This window comes from Trichechus manatus, unplaced genomic scaffold (genome assembly GCF_000243295.1).
Source record: "Trichechus manatus latirostris isolate Lorelei unplaced genomic scaffold, TriManLat1.0 scaffold00170, whole genome shotgun sequence".
NCBI lineage: Eukaryota > Metazoa > Chordata > Mammalia > Sirenia > Trichechidae > Trichechus > Trichechus manatus.
Window position 1 is genome coordinate 1,451,354 of NW_004444106.1, and position 22,748 is coordinate 1,474,101.

At 51.9% G+C, this 22,748-nt stretch overlaps 1 protein-coding gene across 1 annotated transcript in view; it reads left to right on the forward strand.

Annotated features, from left to right (window-relative positions):
- Nucleotides 1-22,644, forward strand: part of KATNIP (katanin interacting protein) — a 196,359-nt gene extending 173,715 nt beyond the window's left edge. Inside the window, exons 19-28 of the mRNA XM_023741008.1 lie at nt 2,564-2,741; nt 8,374-8,539; nt 11,765-11,922; nt 13,579-13,643; nt 15,181-15,291; nt 16,209-16,348; nt 18,285-18,386; nt 19,324-19,484; nt 19,592-19,680; nt 22,560-22,644. Of these exons, the coding sequence (XP_023596776.1) occupies nt 2,564-2,741; nt 8,374-8,539; nt 11,765-11,922; nt 13,579-13,643; nt 15,181-15,291; nt 16,209-16,348; nt 18,285-18,386; nt 19,324-19,484; nt 19,592-19,680; nt 22,560-22,615 (1,226 nt within the window). The 3' untranslated portion in view covers nt 22,616-22,644. The remainder of the gene's footprint in view (nt 1-2,563; nt 2,742-8,373; nt 8,540-11,764; nt 11,923-13,578; nt 13,644-15,180; nt 15,292-16,208; nt 16,349-18,284; nt 18,387-19,323; nt 19,485-19,591; nt 19,681-22,559) is intronic.
- The last annotated feature ends 104 nt before the right edge of the window (nt 22,645-22,748 follow it).

Genomic DNA, 22,748 nt, shown 5'->3' on the forward strand with positions numbered 1-22,748 from the left:
TTGATGCATCTTAGATGGCCGCTTGCAAGCTTTTAAGACCCCAGATGCCACTCACCAAAGGAGGATGCAGAACATTTTCTTAATAAGGTTTGTTATGCCAGGCACTATTCTAAGGAATCCTGGTGGTGCAATGGTTAAGTGCTGGGCTGCTAATAGAAAGGTCGGCAGTTTGAACCCACCATCTGCTCTACAGGAGAAAAGACCTGGCAATCTGCTACAAAAGATTACAGCCTAGGAAACCTTATGGGGCAGTTCTACTCTGTCCTATAGGGTAGCTATGAGTCAGAATCAACTCCACAGCACACAACAACATTGTAGGCTCTGGGGATACAGCAGTGGACAAAACCAACAGAGTCCCTGCCCTCAGGAAGCTTCCATCTTAGTGGCGGAGGCAGACAAAAACAAGCAAATAAATGTAGACTATAGTGTCAGGTAGTAATAAATGCTGTGAACAAAAACTGAAGCAGGGTAAAGGCGTAGAGCTTGGATAGTTAGAGGAGCCTTCTCTGAGGAGTTGACATTTGAACATAGACCCATGGTAAGAAGTAGTACTATATCAGTTAGCATTTGCTGCTGAACAAACCAACCCAAAATTTAGTGGCTCCAAACAGCCCCCATTTATTTAGCTCATCACTCAGTGCCTTGGTTGCACTGGCTTGGCTGGGCTTTACTGGGCGTGCTCATGTGTCTGCAGTCAGCTGGCAGGTGGGCTGGCAGCTGAATGATCTAGGATGGCCTCACCCACATGTCCGGCTGTGGGGGAGGTATTAGCCAAGTGACAGGGGCAACTGGGCCTTGGGTCTCTCTCATCATCCTACAGACCAGCCTGTCCTTCACGTGGCGGTCTCAAGAGTCCAAGTGTAGAAAGATAGGATAAGCCCCAGCTTATAAGAGCTTTACAAGCCTCTCTTGTACCATATTTTCTACTGTCCTGTTGGCCAAAGAAAATCACATGGTCCAAATTCAAGGAGTGGAGAAAGACTCCATCTCTGGATGGGAGAAGTAGCAAAGACACATGGAAAAGGGACAAGGACACAGGTAGGGATTTGTGGCTATTTTTGCACTCTACCAAGGATTTAATTGTGAGAAGATAGAATGAGCTTGGTACTATGCTGGTCACATGTCTTTCATCCGCCCCCACGATACTCAGAATTACCTTGGCACCATAGACAACAAGGGCTTTGGAATTATAAAAATTATCTTGGGAAATGGCATAGGAGAGAAAACCAAGCTCCAGGGAGGTTAAGTGACATGCCCTCACTTTATAGCCACAAGAATGTCCTTTAGCCTCTCTGGGCTTCTGGTTCTTCATGTGAACTGAAATGGGGTGGGACTAGCTGCGTGGAGTGTTCCTTTTTCCGGCTCTGCAGTGCAAGATTCTGTGAAAGTTGTAGAGTGTGAATCTTTTTAGCTCAGCCACCCAAAATACTAAATAGTTAAAATAGGCTACCCATACCCCAAGGGAAGGAGAGTTCATTGGGCTTGGTCCTGCTTTAATGGGGAGATCCTTAAGGAATTGTAGTTGCAGCAAGATATCTAACAGGGCTTGGCTGCATTAGGTGTGAGCTCTCTGGGCAAATGAATGACTCACCTGAGCCATCTGTCCCAGGGCTATGGAAGGTCATTCTAAATGGTCTCTGATGGAGCAGGGATGGGACAGGGGCAAAAGGATGGAGGCGTCACCCTAAGTCACGTCCTTTACCCTGAATGAAGTCTTGTTAATCCTCATGTTGGTGGTCAATTCGCATAAAATGTCTATGTCCAGTGTGTGGCTTACTGATGTAACTGCCTGCATTTAGTTACTTGTTGAATCATTCAGTCTGTACTGAGTTCCTACTACATGCCAGACATTATGGGGACACAATGGTCAAGAAAAACAGATGAGATTTTTGCCCTCAGGTTGCTGTCTGGCGGGGCAGATGCATGTTTACCAAATGTTCACAAGATCACAGTGGTGACCAGGGCTTGGAAGGGGAAGGTTACAGAGACATGGCCGGCTGTGAACAGAGGGTTGACCTGGTCAAAGAAATCAGGAGGGCTTCCCTGAGACAGCAAGCTGGGATCCAAAGCAAGCCACACGAGTTCCAGTGGAAGACAACAGCCTGTGCAAAGGCCCTGTGTTGGGAGAAAGGGATATGTATGTGCAACTGAAAGACAGCCTGGGTGGCTGATGCTGGGGGGTCCCTGGTACAAAATGAGGCTGGAGAAGTAGGTAGAAGTCTGGTGGGCAAGGTCTTGTTGGCCAAGCAGCATGGGAAGCCACATAAAGGTGTTATGTGTGAGGTGGGCTGACACGATCTGATAAGTGCGAAGAACCCAAGGCCATGTGCAGGCTTAACCAGCACTGCTCCACTCATCCTGCAGACGTTTCCTGACCGTCAGCAATGCCGCAGCCCAAGGGCCTTGGAGAAGAAAGGAGCAGAGCCCACCTCAAGGCACTCATGGTTGAGGCTGTTTTCAAATGGGTGGGATGTAGAGGTTGAAGATTCTTCTTCCTGTCTCCACCTTAGGTACTTGCTTCTGGAGCTCTGGTACTCACAGACTGCTCTGCTTCCTGTTGCAGGCCTTCAGCTTAATTTCACTGCCTCCTGGGGGGACCTGCACTACTTGGGGCTCACAGGCCTGGAGGTAGTGGGCAAGGACGGCCAGGCACTGCCTATTGGCCTGCACCAGATCTCCGCCTCCCCTAGAGACCTGAATGACCTCCCCGAGTACACTGATGACTCGCGGACCCTGGATAAGTAAGTGTCCACCATCAGCTTCACTCTACCAGCAGCCGGGCCTCAGGGACCCTGGTCTGCATCTTGACATCAGGCACAGACATCAGCTAGCATGTCACCTCCTCACAGCCACCCTGTGAGGTCTGTGGTCTTCCCATTTGACAGTCAGGGGAAACCAAAGCTCAGGGAAGGGAGATGGCCTTCCCAGGGCCACCACACAGCTAAAAGTGGACAGTAGGACTCAAAATGGGTTCTCGTCCTTCCAGACACAGCAGTGGTTTTTGTGTTCTCCACTGTGACTAGCACAGTGCCTGGCACACAGTAACCACTCAGTTAGCCTTCCATGGGTGGCTCTGTGTTTAGGCTGAGTGCCTCCTGCCTCTCCTCGAGGCAGGAGGTGATTGTTGAGCAAGGCTTCACAGGAGGCCATGGCTGCACTTCCCTGTGCACTTATCAGACTTCATAAGCCCAGGTTGGGCTTGACAATAAGGGACAATTGACTTGACCCAACCTGGCCTTATGAAGTCAGATATAGCATCTATCCACAGGGACCACATAACCTGCAGACCAGTGATCAGGCCCCCTGCTCAGGACAGCCATTGGACCTGGGCTTTGCCTGCAGGTGTGAATGAGAGTCTAGGGGAGTTAAAGAGATGGGGGCTCAAATCCCAGCTCTGCTCCTTACAGGCTAACTAAGTAAGTTTCTTACCCTCTCCAAGAATAATAGCAATGATCATAATAACAACAATATTATAGTTGCCGTTATTTCAGCATTTATTAAATGCCAGGCTCTGGATTATGCTAAGCAGGCTACAGGTATTCATCCTTAAGCCTCATCCCATTTTACATATGAGGAAACTGAAGTTCAGAGAAGTTAAAACCTGGTCTCAAATTGGCTAAGTGGCAGAGTCTTGATTTGAATGCAGGTCTGTGGGATCTATGCACTTCACTCCAAAGTTATACTATCTCCCTACCCTCGGTTTCCTTATAAGTAGAATGGGATAATAATTCCCATGGCTGGAGGAAGGGGAGGGGATTGTTAAACTGCAGCTGTGCCTCCTGGCCTGGCCCAGAGCACACACTGGGTCAGTGGTAGGCTCCCTTCACCAAGGCCCTCATCCCCCGCCGTCATCGCCTGCCCACAGGCCACTCTGACCTCTGCATCCTGGCAGATCAAGCTTCTGCATGCTTAGGCCTGGAGCCCCGTGAACTCTAGATCAGTGGTTCAAACCCACCAGGTGCTCCACAGGAGAAAGATGTGGCAGTCAGCTCCAGTAAAGAGTACAGCCTTGGAAACCATGTGGGGCAGTTCTACTCTGTCCTGCATGGTCATTATGAGTCAGAATCTACTCAACGTCAATGGTAATGGGTCCCAGATCAATTTGTAGCAAATTCCAGACCCAATAGTATTTCATCTCTAAATGTTTCAGTAGGTACCTCTAAACAATAAGGACTTTTAAAAAGAAGACATAATCTCAGTACCATTGTTACAACTAAAAAAAAAAATCAACAGTGATTCCTTAAATTACCAGATAGATATCCAGCAAGTGTTCATATTTCTTTTTTCCTTTTTTAACAGTTTGTGGGCTTGAATTGAGATCCATGTAGGGTCCATATGTTGTGATCAGTTTATATGCCTCTTAAGCCTTCTGTAATCTCTAGTTCCCCTTCTATCTTTTTTTCATTTTTCCTTGTAATTTTTCTGTTGAAGAAACCAAGTTTTTTGCCCTGTAGAGTCTGGACCTTACTGGCTGCAGCCCCATGGTATTGTTTAATCTGTTCCTTGCTCCCCAGCATTTTCTATAAATGGTTAATTAGATCTAGAGGCCTGATCAGATTGAGATTTGACTGTTGGGGCAACTTTATAGCTGTTGCTGTGTATTTCCATCAGGACATATGTAATGTCTGGTTGTCAAGTGACATTGATGGCCATTGGTGCTCAATGCCTAGATCCATTAACTCATTAGGGCTTGCAAAATGGTGATATTCTGTTCCTATCATTTCTTTTTCATTTATTTGCTGAAAATCCTTCAATAAAGAGAATTTTTCTCTCAAATGTTTGGTTACCGTGAGGTACAATTCAAACAGGAAAGGCAGGCTAAATGTTTGGTTCTTATCCTTTGTCAGTTTTCACAATAAAAAATTGGTTCTCTAGCATCCTCTAAAGTGTTTCTTTGTTTTTGAGTGTCATTTTAAACTCATGGATTTAAATATACAGTGCTTGTCGGGTTTCAATCCATTGCAATTGTTAATCCTTATCCATTCTTAAATTGCCCCTTCTTGGACACTGGGCGCTTAGCCACATGGACTCCTGAATCATTTTAAGATAGTAATCTCTGACAACTTCCTTGTTTTCTGATGTGACAAAGTGTTTCAGGCTCATCTTGTACATTTCTTGTCCCAGAATGGAATCAGCCATTTCTCAAAAGAGCCATGGTTCCTTTTAGTGGGAAATGGTATTTAGAGACCATAATCTAGCCACTAGGGATGCCCACTGCTAATGGGTTGGTCATTGTTTCTAGGCTTTTTCATGGACAGAGGTGGGAAGTATCATTTAGGTATTCTTGAGGGTATCTGTAGGGACTTCCCTCCACTGTCAGCTGTAAATGCTTCAGCAATTCTGTTTCCATAATTGGGCAACCATTTTCCTGTCCAGATGGCCCCATTTCTAGGACAGAGAGATAATTGCTTTTGGAAGGAAAATAGAAGGTTTTCTGGTGGTAATCTGCCGTCAGCTTAGTTCCATAAACACACAGTGTTGTATTGCTGAATTTCCTGTTTTAAGATGCCATCAATTGTAAGACACACAATCCATCAATTTAATAACAGCCTTGTGGAGACAAAAAAGAAACGTTACCTCCTTGGACGAACATTTAGATTGTAAGATTTATTCCAAATCCAAAACTTTAAAATATGAATATGTATTTTTTAAAGATCTTTTTTAAAATCTAGGAAACATGGCAGCAGCCCAAGTTTCTCCCAGTTCAACACCTTGGGGTCACCAGGATTCTGGGGCTATGAAGTGGGGGAGGCTCACAAAAATGAGGGGACAGAGTAGGCGATTGCTCAAGAGGCTAACAGTTAAGTCCCTGTCTCTGGGACCAGGCCTCTCAGTGATATTGCCAAACACATGAACCAGAGCCAGGATAAGGGTTTGGGGTCTGGGTTGAGCTTGCTGGGCAAATGAGGGCAGTCAGAGTCAGCATGGTCCTTGGAACAAATGCAGGCAGAGTTGAGGATGAGGCAGGAGATCTGGAGCAGGGGGAGCCAGAAATTGGGAAGGAAGAGAGTGCAGTGTGGGACAGGTGACAGTTTCAGAACAGTGGCTGGGAGGGGCACAAGGTGCTAGAGGCACCCTGGTAATGGTTAGGGGTTGCTCTGGGGTACCGAGGCCAGACCAGCTCCCCACAGAGACACTTGCCCCTTCTTGTACTTGTCCCATGCCAAGAGCTGCCAAGTTCACCCTGCTGCTTTAGGATCTCTCTCCCCATCCCAAGAAAGAAAGGGTACCATTCTTTCAAATTCTATCATAAAGTCAACAATTTTATAGAAAGTTTGGAAAATAGAGAAAAATATTCACCTACCAATCCCTCTGACTCAAATATAGTTTTGACTTTGGCCTAATCTCATCTGGCCTTTGTCCTCATTTACCCACAATATAGTCAGCATTCCCTCCATCCTGTAGCCTAACTCCCCGTGTGTGGTGAAGTGAGCTGCTTTATGTCCCTTTTGCCTTAGTTCTTTGGAAAAACAGCTTGATAGATTTTTTTTTCCTGTAAGCCCTGAAGAGTTGCCTTTGCCCTAGTTTTCTACCCTAGAGGGTTTATTATTTTTGTCCAGGTTGATTGACATTTCCTGGGTAAGCTGTAAACAACTTGTGGTTTGATACTTTTTATCTGGCCGTGGGCTGCAACCTGCCCTGTGAGTGGTATGCACCTTGCCAGGGATTGGTCAATGGACTATGCAAAAGAGTTGTAGCCTACTATGCAAATGAAGTGTATGTGGCCCATCAAGAGGGGATTGGTTAGTTTGTGTCCTACCCCACTGGAAGGGGCCCTGCCTTGAAATCGACAAGAAATTGTGTATATAAGTAGCCAACCCCAAAGAGGTTTTTAAGACAGAAAGAAGCAGGAAAATAAACAGGAAGAAGCAGAAGGAAGAAAGTAGGAAGAAGAAGCAGAGAGAGAGAGAGGCAAGGAACCTCCTGAAAGAGCTGTAACATGGGTCAAGGGCTGTAACACTGAAGATGGGGACAGGCCTGGAATGGACCCAGTGGCAGAGCTGGCAGCGACAGGTGGCAGGGCCAAGAGGAGCCTGTCCTGAGGGGACCCGAGAGGAGCCTGCCCTCAGTGTATGCCAAGAGAAGCCTGCCCTTGGGTGGCCGATCCTGATCCTGATCCTGAGTGGTAGCCTGTTGACCCAGGTCCCCAGTTGTACCCTGTTCCTTAATAAACCACTTAACTGTAAGTATGGTCTGTGAGTTCTGTGTGGCCATTGCAACAGATTATCAAACCCAGCAGAGAAGTAAAGAGGACAGTGGGAGGGATAGCTGGTGTCAGAATTGGTAAAAAGATTGGAGAGTGGAGGTATGTCTGACCTCTACCTTGTAGGGATCAGCTTTGTACTGATCCTGGTCGTTATCCCCTCTGAAGTTAGACAGATTGTGATGTTGCTACTATTACTCCTAGCTAGATTTTATACCGTGTTACTGCATCGTCATCACGATTATAATTTTAACAACTATACAAATATACTTGTGTTTCTCTGTCTTGGGATCTTTTAGGTTGTTACTTTTTTTTTTTTTGGCTATTATAAATAAAACTGTAATAAATACATTTGTGCAGATAGCTTTTTCTACATGTTGACTACATTTTCCTTACAAAAAAAAACAAAAACAAACCCAAACCCATTGCCATTCAGTCGATTCCGACTCATAGCGACCCTATAGGACAGAGTAGAACTGCCCCATAGAGTTCCCAAGGAACCCCTGGTGGATTCGAACTACCAACCTTTTGGTTAGCAGCTATAGCACTTAACCACTACACCATCAGGGTTTCCAAATTTTCCTTAGGAGAAAAAAAATTCCAGAAATGAAATCACTGTGTTAAAGGGTCCTGACAGATGACACATTTTCCCTTTTATTTTAACCCTGATGATTGCTGTGTCACACTTTTAAGAGCATTAAAAAAAAAAAACCAAATGAAACCTGTTGTCGTTGAGTCAATTCTGACTCATAACAATCCTATAGGACAGAGTAGAACTGCCCCGTAGGGTTTCTAAGGCCATAAATCTTTACGGAAGCAGGCTGCCACATCTTTCTCCCGAGGAGCAGCTGGTGGGTTCTATCCACCCACCTTTCAGTTAGCAGCCGAGCTCTTAACCACTGCACCACCAGGGCCCCTTTTTAAAAGCATAGGCTCGTATTTTTTCTTTTCCTTTTTTCTTATCTTGTCTAACCTCACGGATGAAGCGTGGCCTCTCACTGTTGTTTTTAATAAGTCACACCTCCCCTTAGTGAGCCTGTTTAGCCAGGCTAGTGCCAGGTGGCAGGTGGCCAAGGTGGGGAAGTGAATGGGTGCTGGCCCCCTGCTTTGATGTCTTCCCCGTGGACTGGGCCACCCCCATCTCACTGCTGCTTTCCCATTGGGTGCAGGTTAATCGATGGAGCCAACATCACAATGGAGGATGAGCATATGTGGCTGATCCCCTTCTCGCCAGGGCTGGACCACATGGTCACGATCCGCTTCGACAGACCTGAAAGTATCACAGGCCTGCGCTTCTGGAACTACAATAAATCTCCCGAGGACACCTATCGAGGGGTAAGCTGGGAACAGTGGCAGGCTCCGTCCACTGACAGGGAAACAGCGCCTTGATGAATGGCTGGTGTGGCTGCCAGAGAGGAGCGTAAATCCTCCAGAACTTTCCAAATGGAGCTGGGGGGGTTACGACCAGGGAGAGAGCACGCTGCTATTTTATTCTATTTCTGCAAACAGCAAATGCAGGCTAAGGGCCCAGGGCAGACTCAGGAAACTGCAGAGCCTCATGTCTTCTGTGGGGCGAGGCGGGGAGGGAGGTTCTAGCAAGCCCAGCCCCCGACTTGTAATGGGAAATTAAGTCCCTGTGTTCTTTGAGGGCTTCCAGGGGCCAGGCTCCGTGCTGAGGGCCTCACAGGCCTTCATCATTTCGTTGGACCCCGATCGCAGCCTCTGCCAGGCAGGTGTTACTACAGTTTTCAGGGTATTAAGCCGAGGGTCAGAAAGGTTCAGTTACTCACTCCAGATCACACAGCTCAAGTTCCAGGCAGCTCTGCCTGACTTGGAGCTCACCACGATACGTTCTTGTGCTGCTGGATGGGAAAGCATAAGCGGCCGTCTAAAACTCACCCTCTGTCAGTACAGGGAAACGAGCATCAGAAGCTTTCCTTCTGTGGGTTCTCCACCTCATGCAAGCAAGTAGGAACGAATAAGCATCGTTCCCTCCTCTGAACAAAAGGGATGATAAAGGCCCCTAAAATAGAGCGACCCAGCTGGGGCCCGAAAGTCAGAAGGACCCAAATATGAATCTCAGCCCTGACCCTTACCAGCTGTGTGGCCTTTGGCTTGATTTCCCTGGGCCTCAGCTTCCACATCTGCAAACTGAGGATAATTAGAACACCTGTCTCGTCGGGTTTCCATCATCCTTTGCCTCATAGAAGTTGACGGAGCCAGGGCTTGACCTTGGGTCCTAGGTCCACTTCTGGGCTCCCTGTACCGACCATGCCACAGAATTCCTCCGATGGGACCTGTGTGGCGTCGGCAGCCAGCCCACCCTCGCCCCCGCTGGCACGGAGCCGAGCCGGCCTCACATGCCGCAGTAACGGCTCCGCTGAGCATGCAGTCGACAGTCCTCCCAAAGCTGCCTGTGCGTCTGTAAGTGCTCTTGGTATTGGCATTAAAAAAAAAATACTCTTCTGCCTTAGGATGTGCTTTTGGGCCTTTAAATTCCCTTGAGTGAATCACAGCCTTTCTGGTTGAGCTTCCTCGACCTGAATTTACTACCTGGAACGCTTGGCCCAGAGTCCCTGCTTCATAGGCCTGGTTCCCACAAGCCAGTGACAGGTGGGCATGGTGGCATGAGGAGACAGGAGATGGACATGTGATCTGAGAGGGCATCCCCGAGTTCAGTGTGATGGAAACAGTGGACCCTCCTCAGAACAATGCTTTGGACGCCTGCCTCCCCAAGGCCCTGTTGGGTACCTGGTTACAAGCCCCTGGTTGTGGTTAGAAGCCAGGGCCTTGGACTCCAGGAGACAGGGCTTCAAATCCCTTTCATTCCTCCACGACTGTGTGTCCTCAGGCAAATGGCTTCACCTCTCTGAACCCTAGTTTCCTTAGCTGTAAGATGGGGCTGGTTATAGAAGCTACTTCCTAGGGAATGGACAGAGGACAGGGGCAGGGACCAGCTCTACAGGGAAGTCAGGGCCGCTTCCTGGGGAAGTGGTGGCTCTGGGGGTTGGTTAGGGGCTTGTGGGCCTCTGCTTTGCATGGTCATGGGTTTCACTTTCAGGGGACTCTCTCCACAGGGTGAACCCTGGAAGCTCCAAGCTTACACCTTGCTGTCCCCAAGTCCAGCAAAAGAGAGAACTCCCCTTCCAAGACAAGGCAGCATACTCCAAGAGCTGTACGAGTTGATTCTGGTTCAGTCACATGACCAACCCTGAACCAATCACATGGCCATCGGGGTACTGGTCTCAATTTGGCCAGGCCTGGGTCATAAGTCCAGTCATGGGGCTGTGTTGGAATCAGATCGAAGAAAGCAGAGCAGAGAGATGTAGAGAGACAGAGCCCAGGTCCTAGTGACGTCCTCGGGTCCCCATCTCCAGCCATGCCTGAAGCCAGTTTACCCTATACTTTTCAGGTTTATGTGCCCTTAATTCCCTTTCTGCCCCACTGGCACCCCAAAGAGCTCTGATGACTGACGTAGTGGGGGCTGCCTGAGTGCTGAGGACACATTAGTTACCCATGATCCCCAGGACAGGCCCTCCTTCTGCCTGGAGCTGCCCCTCTGCACTTCCTGAGGAGGAACTTCACCAGTACAGCCGGTGGTTGGGCCACGTTGCTAACCATGAAGGTGGGGTAAGGTGTCCAGGAGCCCTGATTCTAAATCTATAGTCAGAGAGAGGGTGCTGGCTTATCACCCCTCTGCTCACCCAGGGGAGCACAGCACTGGTGTGGCTGAGCCCCCTCATACCCTGCCATGAGGCCTTGAGATTTACTGGTGGATCCCGGCCTTCTGGCCAGCACAGTCTAGCCTAGATCCACATTGATTCAGCAAGCTCTTGGTAAGCACCTACTGTGTGTGCCAGGCCCTGAGGCAGATATGGAGATGGTCCAGCTGGGGCCTCTGCCATCCAGGGAGACCCGGAAACCACCGAGGACACTGCTGGGCAATAAATACAACCTCTAAGGAAGGACAAGCTCAGTGCTATGAGGAGGAAGAGCAGGAGGTGGCTCATTCTGTTCCAGGGAAGGTGCCAGGAGAGGTGGTGAGTGTAAGTGAGGGTTTGAAGAAGGAATGAGACAGGTTCACACTTACTGAGTGCTTATTCTGTGCCAGGCACTGTTCTGTGCACTTCACATACGTTAACTCGTTACTGACGTGTGGGGAGGTTGCACAGTTACTAATGGTGGATGTCAGAGCACCCAAGTTCATGCCCTTGATTCCAGATAATAGCGCCTCAGGCCCCTGCAGCCAGTGAGGTGGGTGGGCCCTTGGCCCAGTCGCGTTCCACCCCTGAACGCTGTAGGCCAGAGAAGGCATGTCTGTGTCTACCGTGGGAGGGGCCTCATCTTTCTTGTGCTCTGCTGTCTGCCATTGCCCAGCACAGTGCCTGGCATGGAGGAGGGGACGACCCTGGCCTGGGAGAAAAGCCAGACCAAGCCATTTCTCAAGGCTTGGGGGTCTGTTGTAAATGCCAACGGCCGCAGCACCAGCAGCGTGAGTACCCACTGCTGTCCCCCACGCTGGCTCTGGCTCTTCACACATGGTTTTTCTTGTGTTTGCAGGCCAAAATCGTCCACGTCTCCCTGGACGGCTTGTGCGTCTCCCCCGCAGAGGGCTTCCTCATCCGGAAGGGGCCGGGGAACTGTCACTTTGATTTTGCTCAAGAAATCCTCTTTGTGGACTACCTGCAGCCGCGCCTGCTGCCCCAGCCGGCCAGGAGGTGAGTGGGCAGCAGGCTGTGGGAGTACTCCTTCCTCGTCCACGACGCTTGCTCTGCACACAGCTCTGAAGTGTGTACCTAAAGGGTTTTGAAATGATGATCAAACACACTGCTTTTCAACTGGGCCGTTTTCTAAAGCTCAGCCGAGCCCCTCCGGAAGCCTGTGGGATGTGCCCGCTTTGTCTGGGGCCATTTGGGTTTTTCACAGTCTGGAGTGCTTTAAGATTTTAAACGCTTCATTGCACTTCCTGCTGGGAAGAGAGGCTAAGCCTGCCTCGATTCCAGAAATGCCCGCTGGCCGATTCAGGGAAGGGCCTGCCTTCTCTTGCTTCTGTGTTCCTGATTTAGAAAGATTCAAAGGAAAGAATAGAGGCTAACGTTTCATGGGTTCACTGGGGTTGCTTGGCCCCAGTCTCAGCTGCAGTAGGTTCATAATAATTTGTAATTGCCACATTAAGTTTACTCATTTAAACACCCTGATGTCCAAATGCCAGAGGCCAAGCTCTAGAAACAAAATGAGTTTCTCTCCACAGTAGCCAGGATCGGTTCTTGGGCTGGTCACTGGGAACGGTCACTTAATTGTAACATTGTGCCCTTGACATTGAAGAAATCCAGGCCAGAGCTGGAGGGGACTGGCTGCAGACCAGGGAGAGAAGCACCGTGGGGCGGGACATGAAGGGGAAAGGAGGCGAGAACTCACCTCCCAAGTGCCTGCTATACCTGGGTGCTTTGTATTCATACATTCCAGAACCCTTTTAAAAACCTATTAAGTAGGGGTTATTATGCCCATTTTACAAATGTGGGAACTGAGGCCCTGGCTGGTGAAGCCACTTGCTCGGAATCATGAAGCCTTCACAGCCCTCTCCACCTCCTACACCTTCTCATTTCCTTCTCCCCCTTCCCACCCCCACTACATCCCTCTGGCTACTTTCTGGGGCAACCCCACCCCCACCCTCCACCCCATCCCCACCCCATCCCCACCCCTGGCCAAGCTCATTTCTGCCTCAGGGCCTTTGCTCTGGCTGCTCCTCTGCTTGGAAGCCTGAGCTCTGACTCTTTCCATGGCTCCCTCCTCCTTGATACTGAGGCCGTAGCTCAGAGGCCTCCCCTGACCACCCCCCTGCAGTAGCCTTCCCCTATCCAGTCACTGCCCCGTTGTCCTGCCACAGGTCTCCCATAGCTCTTATCACACCACAGACTTGCCTTGTTTGTAGAGAGGCAAGGGTGGTTGAGAGTATGCTCTGCACCTGAACGACCTCTGGTCACATCCCTGTTCCACACCTACAAGCTATGTGATCTTGAGCAAGTGACTTCACCTCTCTCTGCTCCAGTTTCCTTATCCACAACTCCGGCATACAACAGGGCCCACCTCTCAGGGTTGTTTGGAGGAATGAGAGTCCCTGTCAGTCAAGCCCCAAGGACAGTGACACCTGGCAGAGTAAGCACCATATCAGCATTGGTGATGACTGTCACCTGTGTATAGCAGCCCCTCCAGTAAAATGGAAACTCCATGCAAGCAGGGACCTCGCCTGTCCCTACATCCCAGGGGGTCGCTAAGCTGCCATGTTTCTACAAGGTCTGTGGCCAGCTGAATAACCCAGCAGGGATTCTGAGCAGCAGGGCTCTACCTCATGGTGCTGTTTTGTGTTTTCTCAGGCTCCACATGAAGAGCCGGGAGCACGCGAGCATGGACTACGAGGCACCGCTGATGCCGTGCGGCTGTATCCTTCTCCCTGCCCCACCCGCACATCCCGGGCCCCTCAGCTGCTTGCCATTCCCCAGGGGAGGGCGAGGCCCTGCAGCTGCCTCGCCAGGGCTCCGAGGTGTCTGGGCCTCAGCTGCCTGCTGGGTTTTCAGGCAGGCCACAACACAGAGCTGCCAGAGCACCACAGGACACCCAAGGCAGAGATGGTATCTCCTGGGATGGGCCACGGTGGCGGTGGCGGGAGGTGGGGAGGATTCCCAGGTTCAAACCTTCTGGACTCTTACCATGGCCCAGCGCTGTCTCATTGTGTCATCTGCATTAACTCAGTCCTCACGACAACTGTGTGAGGTAGGTACTGCTGTCATCCCGTCTCACAGCAGAGAAAACTCAGGCACAGAGCGGCTAGGTGACTTGTCCAGGGCCACACAGCTGGGAAGGGACAGGGCCAGGTTAATGAACCCTGGCAGCCTGGCTATAAAGCCTGGCTCTCTCACCACCCTGTTTTCCTGGAAAGATTGCCTCTGGCTACAACATTGCCTGGATGGGAGGGTTACCCTGCCACTTCACAGGTTTCCTAGCCTGCTTGCTTCCTAGGAATGCCGGAAGCGTGTGGGGCAAGACTGAGGAGGGAGTTGACTCCCAGCTGTGCATGTGGGCCTCTGTCAGCAATGGTGGTTATGGGGGACCTTGCCCTACCTGCCACTGCTCCATCCCCCCAATGCTGCAAAGCTCATGTGTTCCCCACACCTTCACCTCCTGCACACCTGAAACAGGTGGAGGAAGGGCCAGGTGTTCTTGTGATCTTGCAACCAGGGAAACTGAGGCAGGAGACAGGGGAGCGATTTGTTCAGCATCATACAATGAGTTTGTGACACAGGTGTTTCCCACCCAGTTTGATGCAGAGCCTGGGCCTGGTCCCTGGAGGGCATCCCCACCCGCTGTCTCCTGGGGCCTGGAGAAGGGTTCTGAATTCCTTTTTAAAATATATATATATATACATCTACTACTCACTTATGGACTGTCTCTTTACCCAACATTTTGCTTTCACCACAATAGTAAAAAATCTACTATCCAACTATTTTGCACATTAACAAGGTACATCTGGCAGTAACGAATGCCGAGGTGCAAGGCGAGAGTAACGCTGGCTGTGATGGTTATGTATCAGCTAGGCTGGGCCATGATTCTCAATGGTTCGGCAGTTATGTGATGGTGTCATTTGGCAGTTATGTAATGATGTAGCTATCCTCCATTTTGTGATCTGATATGGTCATCCTCCATTTTCACGTAATGCCAATTTTCGCCTAATGACCTGGTCTGTGGAACCTAACCATGTTGGTAAATGAGGAATGGGTATATATACGTATATGCAATTTAAATTCAAGAAAATTTGATGTACATGTATTTTGATAGGCTTCAGTCTCAGTGAGAGGAAAAATATCTTTTTTTTTTAATCTTTCATCTATATAGACTAAAAAAGAAAAATCTGTTATCTATGTCATTGTTTTACTTTGTCCTGTAGAACATGCCTGGTTTTCCTTAATCGTGTGTCCCAGTCATTTTCCAGTTTCAGCTCCTGACCAGCTGGGGCGACCCCTATTACATCGGTCTGACTGGCCTGGAGCTGTATGACGAGCGAGGAGAAAAAATTCCTCTGTCAGAAAACAGTATCCTTCCCAGGGCCAAAGGGGGCTCCTCCAAACCAAAGGGAGCATGGGAGGGTAGGGGCAGGAGCAGAAGCCTTGAATGTAGAGTAACCAGAGCCCTGGATTAAAAATACCATGGGCTTTGCTTATACTAGAGGATGACTCTTGGGGGAGGACAAAGCAGAGAGCAGTTCCCAGCCCTGACCACCGAGGCATCAATTACAGGAGCCCCACAAAGTAAGAGTCCCGTGGTTGAGGGAATTGGGAGAGGCTACCAACTGCAGCCCCTTCTTGGAGAACCACAGGCAGTTTGCTGTTCCAAAGGCTCTGACAAGTCCTACAGGGAGAAAGCTGTTTTGCTTTGTTCAACTCAGCGTGTCTCAAATTTTTTGACCATGGAACCCCTTGTTCATGGAATACCCACACCAGAATTTGACGTCTGTTACCCCAGTGAGTTTCTAAATATGACAGGCAGGATCCAGCCACTAACCTGTTCCCTTCTAAAAGGGAGGATCCAGCCACCACCCTGTTTGCTTCCAGAAGGAGGCCTCAGAGTTTGCCCTCCACCCTCCAAAGCAGCAACAGCATGTTTTGCTCCTGCCACCGGCAGTTCTGGGAAGGTCCTCTTTTCCAGCCAGCTCTCTGCTTGGTTCCTCCCGTTTGTACTTGAAACTGCCCCCCACGCGCACACACACGCCCACTCTCCCCAGGCCCCACATGCTCGTTTCCCCTACACATGTCTAATCTGGCTGTCATGCCTCCAGCTGCCCTGAGCAGCCACAGCAGCTCTGCCCACAAGCCCCGCAGCCCCAGCAGCGCTGGCAGCCCCAGGTCCCCCGAGCCACACCGTCAGCATGACGGAGGCTGGCAGCCCTGAGCGTGGCCCCTGGTGCCAAACACATGGCCTTCCGGTTATGACAGCTGACAGGCTTCCCCAGATATCGCAGCCTTCCCGGACAGCGTGAACTCCCTGGAGGGCGTATGTGGGGACGTCCGGACCCCTGACAAACTCATCGACCAAGTGAACAACACCAGCGATGGCAGGCACATGTGGCTGGCTCCCATCCTGCCGGGCCTGGTGGGTGCCCAGTGGTGGTGGCTCCCGGGCAGTGGGACTTTCTGGCCTGGGTTTCTTTCTTCCAGGCCAAGCTAGGTAATCTCACATAAATCAAGTGCCTGGGAGTCATCAGGATAGCACAGGTCTTTGCTGACACTCCTGATGGGGTCAGCTCTTTAAGGCCAGTGGTTCTTCCTCTTTGCTGTGGGGTGGTTATCACAAGGGGGCACCAGGGAGATGAGGGACCTCATGGGAATCTGAGGCCAGGAAGCCTGGTGCTACAGGCCTGGGTGCCTGGGCATGGCTGGTCACTGTGGGTGCACTATGGTTGTCTTTCCTTCCTCTGCCACTCTCTGCAGTCCCCCTGCCCTCCTCCTCTCAGCCCTGGCCTCTCCACACTCACTGTCACTACTTCTAGCATCATCGGGTACTTGACCTCAACACGGCCACCCTTGCCCACTCTGGCCCCAAGGCTACCTGGTCCTGCTTGTCTTTTTGCCCTGAGGCCTCATGGTGAGCCCAGGTGTGGGCCTTCACCCACCCAGGCCTGGTCAGCTGTGGTGGAGAGGGAGGAGATAGGCCAGGAGGTGGGGACAGTGGAACGTGGGGAGCGCGGTTATCTCAGGTGGGTTGAGCACCTGCCCGCCTCTCACGTGGGGCCCTGACGCCTGGGTCAAGATGGGGCATCCATGAGACCACTGAAGTGCCCGCTATTTCAACTCCATGTGATTGGGAGGGAGGGGGTACAGTTTCCTCTCAAACACTCACAGGAAGGTACAGCACCGGCAGTTCTGTGACTGATGCTGTCCAAAGGCCGCCCCTAAATGGACCCCCACTGAGGCTCTATCAGCTTCCCTTGCACTGGGGCCAGCCCCTTAGCCCCAGTCCCACCATCGCACAGGAGAGAAAGCGTAGATCTATCCGCCCTTGGACCTGGGGCTGCAGACCGGTGGCCCACCAGCCAGTCCAGTCATTGCTGTCTGGAATGCAGCCAGCACAGTGCTGACCATTGCCTGTCTCTGGAAGGCCTTCAGGTGTGGGGTGGGTTTCTCCAGCTGTCTATCCCCCAGCCAGAGTTAAATGTCTGTACCTGCTTGAGCCCCACAGGCATAGAGTCTGAGGACCTCATCTAGACCTTTATTATTCCCCCGGTTCAACCAGAAGGCTGACCCCCACCCCCCACCCCAATCCACACACACCCTTTGGGGGCATTCTGAGGATGGCCAGAGGCTGAGAACCAGGGTGGGGCAAAGTGACAGCTGTGGCCTGTGGCTAGCACTGAGTGACTATTACTTTCTTCACCCTGCGAGGGGCTGCCCTGTATTTGAGAGTTTGAGGGGAGCAGCTGTTCGAGGCTGTTGGGTACTATTTTACTAGCTTTGTTCTGCTGCTGATCTGGGCAGCCCCCTCCCTGCTCCCCCCACCCCCCGCAGAAGGCTCAAGGACACATGCCTAAAATTACCTAGCAGCGCCTGTAGGGCCTCTGCTTGGCTTTTGATTTATCAGGCCAGGGAAAGCACAAACAGGGGTCAAGGCAGGCTTACTGCCTCGGGGCAGTGCTCTCAGCTCTGGGGTCGGTGACTGTCCCTTGGCCCATGGAGCCCCAGACTGTGTTTTCTGGGCCTGGCCTGGGGAAAAGGCAGTGGGCACCCAGGTCTCCACTGGTATGTAAATGAGGGCCATGCCTGGGCCCAGGAAAACAAGCCCTCCAATAGCCAGCTCAGCACTTTGTTGCAAACGCAGCCACATGTGACCTGACTCACGATGTGCTTTGAGGAGACGAAAGGCATCTGCACACCCCACGCTGTGGTCCAGAGCGGCCCAGGCTGGCAGGTGTGGGCAGGCGATGCCCGGGCCGCCCGCCTGTCTCGCCCCCTGCCCACACCCAGCACCCTGGCCCAGGCGAGCGCCCCTGTTTCCAAACATGCCCGTTTTAATTAGTTCTTCTCCCTGACAGGTGAATCGGGTTTATGTGATTTTCGATCTGCCTACCACCGTGTCAATGATCAAGCTATGGAATTATGCAAAAACACCCCACCGAGGGGTGAAGGAGTTTGGCGTAAGTACTTATTAGCTGGGTTTTTTGAGATAATTATGCTTGTTGGTAATTAGGCTGCCAGCAATTATCATTTGTCTCAGTGTGATTTAGTTCTCTCTGTTGCAACCTTAGACACAAAGGCCTGGTCCTCAGATGCTGAGAAATTTGCCATCTAGCCTTGAATTCAAAACCTCTCCGGGGGATTTGAATCATCACCCTGAGCAAATAGAAAGGGACTTTTCTTCCTTATTTTTCTCTTCTGCTGCTTGATTCACATTGGGTTGGGAGCTCTTCATGCTGGGAGGTGACTCGGGTAGGGAGAGCAGGGACCCTGGAGCTGAGACCCCCTTGCCTTCTTGCTCTGCCTCGTGGCCTAGCAGTATTTAACCCCTCTGAGCCTCAGCGTCCTCATCAGTAACGGGGCTAATTGCGTGCTTTGCCAGGTGGTTGTGGAGATCTGAGGTACTAACGCAGGCCTGCCACACTGTAAGCCTTGGGGCTGACACCACCTCCAGAGGAGAGTGCCAGCCTCTGGGCAGTGCAGTGCTTTGCCCAAGGTCAAATGTGGGAAGGAGAATTTGAACCCAGGACTGTCCAGCTGCCTGGTCTGAGTTTTTCCCTCTGGATTCCTGTTTCCCAAACTCCAGGTTTTCATGTACCACCTTAAGTTTTGCCACCCACACAGCTTACACCTGTACCATCAGTTAGCTACTCTTTGCTTAACTGACTCACTTATTTTACTTACCTTGTGCTCAGCCATGGTCACTATGAAACCAGAGGTTTGATGTATTAGTTAAATGTTCTTTGCTAATCCCTGTTAAAACACATAACTGTTCACATCCAAATAATCACCTGCACACCTAGGGTGGCCGTGTGCCATGCTTAGGAGGTGCTTACTCCACCCCACTGCAATGGCAGCTGGTCACCCCCCGGCCCTCTTCTGTGTCTCTCTGTCCAGCTCCTGGTGGATGACTTGCTGGTGTACAATGGGATCCTGGCCATGGTGAGCCACCTGGTGGGGGGCATCCTGCCCACGTGCGAGCCCACAGTGCCCTACCACACCATCCTCTTCACCGAGGACACAGAGATCTGTCACCAGGAGAAGCACACCACCATCAGGTGCGCCCGCACCCAGCACACGCGCCCGCGCCCAGCACACGCTCCCACCGGCTGGCCAGCTGCAGCCCTGCAGACTGAGCACATCTCCCTTCTTCTCCCTCCCGCAGTAGCCAGGTGGAGGATCAGGACATCCAGATGTTGAACGAGAGCCAGATTGTTACCAACTCCAAGCGGAAACAGAGTGCCATTGACCCAGGTCAGTTTCCTGTCCCCGCCACCCCGACCCCGACCAAACAGAGAACACGATGGCAGGCTTCCCACTCCCACTCCTCCCTGCCCACCCTCAGGCCGCTCTTCTCCCCCAGGGAGCCTGCCAAGGGGCTGGGGAGGGACTGATGGTGGTGAACCTCAGTGCAGACTGTTACCTTCTCCCTGAAGTCCCCCCGTAACATGGTACAGCGTCCCCTGTGCCAGGTGTTAGCAGGTACAGGTGGGAAAAGGGCAGTCGAGGCCCAGCCCTCCTGGCACCTGTGTTCCATGGGGGAAACAGGCAACAGCCAAGTAAACAAACAAATGGGAAGATTTCAGCTCATGTGAGGAGCTCTGGAGAAAATGGACAGGATAGAAAACAATGGGATGGGGGCATGGGAATGGGGACTTTACCTAAAGGGGCTAGGGGAGTGGGGAGGTGGCATTTGAGCCGAGACCTAAAGGATGAGAAGGAGCCAGGCACCAGGGCAGGGAAGAGTGTACCCAGGCCAGTGGAGGGGGCCCGTGTGACTGGGACCCAGAGAGATGGAGACAAACTGGGAGAGACAGGTGGGGCCATGCTCAGGGTGCAAAGGGAGCTGCTGAGGTGCTTTACGAAGGCATGGCATGCTCCAGTGTAGATTTTTTAAAGATAATCGTGAATAATAATAGCTAACTTCTAAATGGTGTGAAGCACTGTTCCAAATGCTTTAAAATATTAGCTATATCAAGCCTCACAACAGCCCAGTGGGGTAGGGACTATTATCATCATCTCCATTGATAGATGAGAAAACAGGGATGCAGAGAGGTTAAGTTACTCATCCAGGGTCACACTGCTAAACTAGAAGGGACAGTCTGACTCTGGAATCGCTGTTCAGCCACGTACACTATACTGCTTCTTGAGAGAAGGAACAGTCTCTTTAGCTATAGTTTCTGATTAACTTCAGGCAATCCTTTGATCTCAGTCCAGAGTATCTAGTTTTCTGCCTTGACAAGTGTGGGGAATGTGGCTGGCTCTGTTTTTGCCGCTGAGTCTTACTCTTGTGGACTTCTTCAACAAGGATCCTCCGGGCCTGCTCAGCCAGCCTCAGCGGAGGGCTGTGGGCCAGGGGCGGGGGCAGTGTGAGGACCCAGGAGGGAGCCCTGAAAGTGAGCGGTATGGGGAAGGGGCCAACTGAGCAGGATCTGAAGGATAAGGAGGAGTTGGGGAGGCAGGAAAGGCTGGGGAAGTTCCAGCATATCAAGGAACTGGAGGCAGTTTATGCTGCTGAGGTACAGAGCGCTGGGACCAGGGTACGTGGCGGGCGGGGCCAGCACAGGGACTTCCAAGCCAGGAGCCAGGCCTCACCCAGAAGTGGGAATTGTGAGCAGGGGAGCACATGGTACCGGAGGCCTTGCAGAGCAGGCCATCCAGCCTGGGGAGGGGGGCTGGGGCAGGGAGGGGCTTTGGGGAGCTGATGGTGGAGCCGACGCTGGACAGGAGGAGACCATGAGAAGGTAGAGTGGGCAGGACTTGGTGGGCACTGGGTGTGTGTTGTGGGGGTGGTGGTCTGAGGCTGACCACTACCAGACGGCCCACTTTGGTCGCCCTGCCTCCTTCCCACAGGCCGCCTGGCACTGGACTCCAAGAGCAAGGGTGTCTTTGAGCAGACTAGGCCAGAGAGCAGGGGGTTGAAGCAGAACACAGAAGGTCACGTACAGTGGGTCTGAGCCCCAGCTCTGCTGCCCATGTGCATGTGACCTGCAGGAGCCCCAACCTCCCTAGGCCTCAGTGCCCTTGTCTCTAAAAGGCAGCTGGTGATATCCTGAAGGTTTGTTGTGACAGTAAAACAAGATCTAGGCTCAGTGCTTAGATGTATTTTTAGAGCATTTGGGTCAGGCAGACCTGAGTTCAAATCCCAGCCACCTACTTTGTTAGCTGCAGGAGTTTGGAGAAACCCCTTCTCTTCTCGAGCTTCGGTTTACCCCTGTAAGGGGAGCTGATCTTTCCTGCCCTGCCCTGTCACAGCAGCTTGTGAGCCCCAAACGGGATATCAGGGTGAGGGGCTTTGCTGCCTGCAAGGTGGTGGTGTCCGCCTCAGCTTTCCAGCTCTGTCCCCAGCATGGTTGAATCCACCTGCTGACCCCAGGAGGGAGTAAGCAGGGGTAGGGATGGTCCCTAGGTTCCTACTCCCCCCCACGTTCATCCCCTATTATCTCAGAGACTGAGATATCCTGAGAGAGGGTCTCACTGGCTCTGCCTGGGGGCTGGGCAGCCACAGTCAAGGCACCTGTCCCTGGTCCCAGCCCTCTCAGTCCCCCAGGGAGCCTCCTTTCACCCTGGACACCAGGTCCCTCCTATAAGGCTGACTGTTTAGCTGTGAGGCCGTTAGGCTTACCAGACCCCTCCCTTCCTTTTCTTCTCTCTTTCCTTCCTACTCACACACGCACGCAAAGGCACTTGTCACACAAGTGCAGAGGATGTGCCAGGCTCAGCTCTAGGTCCCAGAGAACAGCACTGACAGCACCACCTGGCTGGTGGCCAAGGAGTGGGTGGGGGAGGCAGACCCGAGTCAAGGCCTGTGGGAAGCCAGCAGAGGAGGGTGAGGCTTCCAGAGGAGGTGACATTTGAGATGTTCCTGAAGGTTGTGAGGAGTTTGCCAGGCAGCAGGAACAGCAAGGCAAAGGCCCAGAGGTGTGGCGGGGCCGTGCCAACCCCAGGCAGGGGTCACGGTGCCGGGATCCCTGAGCTCAGAGGCTGCTGGGAGATACAGGCCGTCGTCACCAGACCCCACAGGCCTCGAATGGCAACCCACGCGGTTTGGATTCACCCTGTGGGCATGGGCGTCCCTTGAGGATTTGAGGTTTAGTGCCACACTCTGGTCCCTCTATGCTCTCCCTCAACAGCCTTACGCCCCAAAACCTGCATAAGCGAGGAGCCGGCGAGACGGTGGCGGTACTGACTAAGGGAGAGCGGCTGACCAGCCAGCAGAGAGCGGGTCCCCGCGCCCCTCCAGGGCACTGTCCCTGGCTTCCCACAACCCGTGCCCGTGTCCCCCACCCACAGTCCTCAGTGTGGGCCAGCCCGGACCCCGG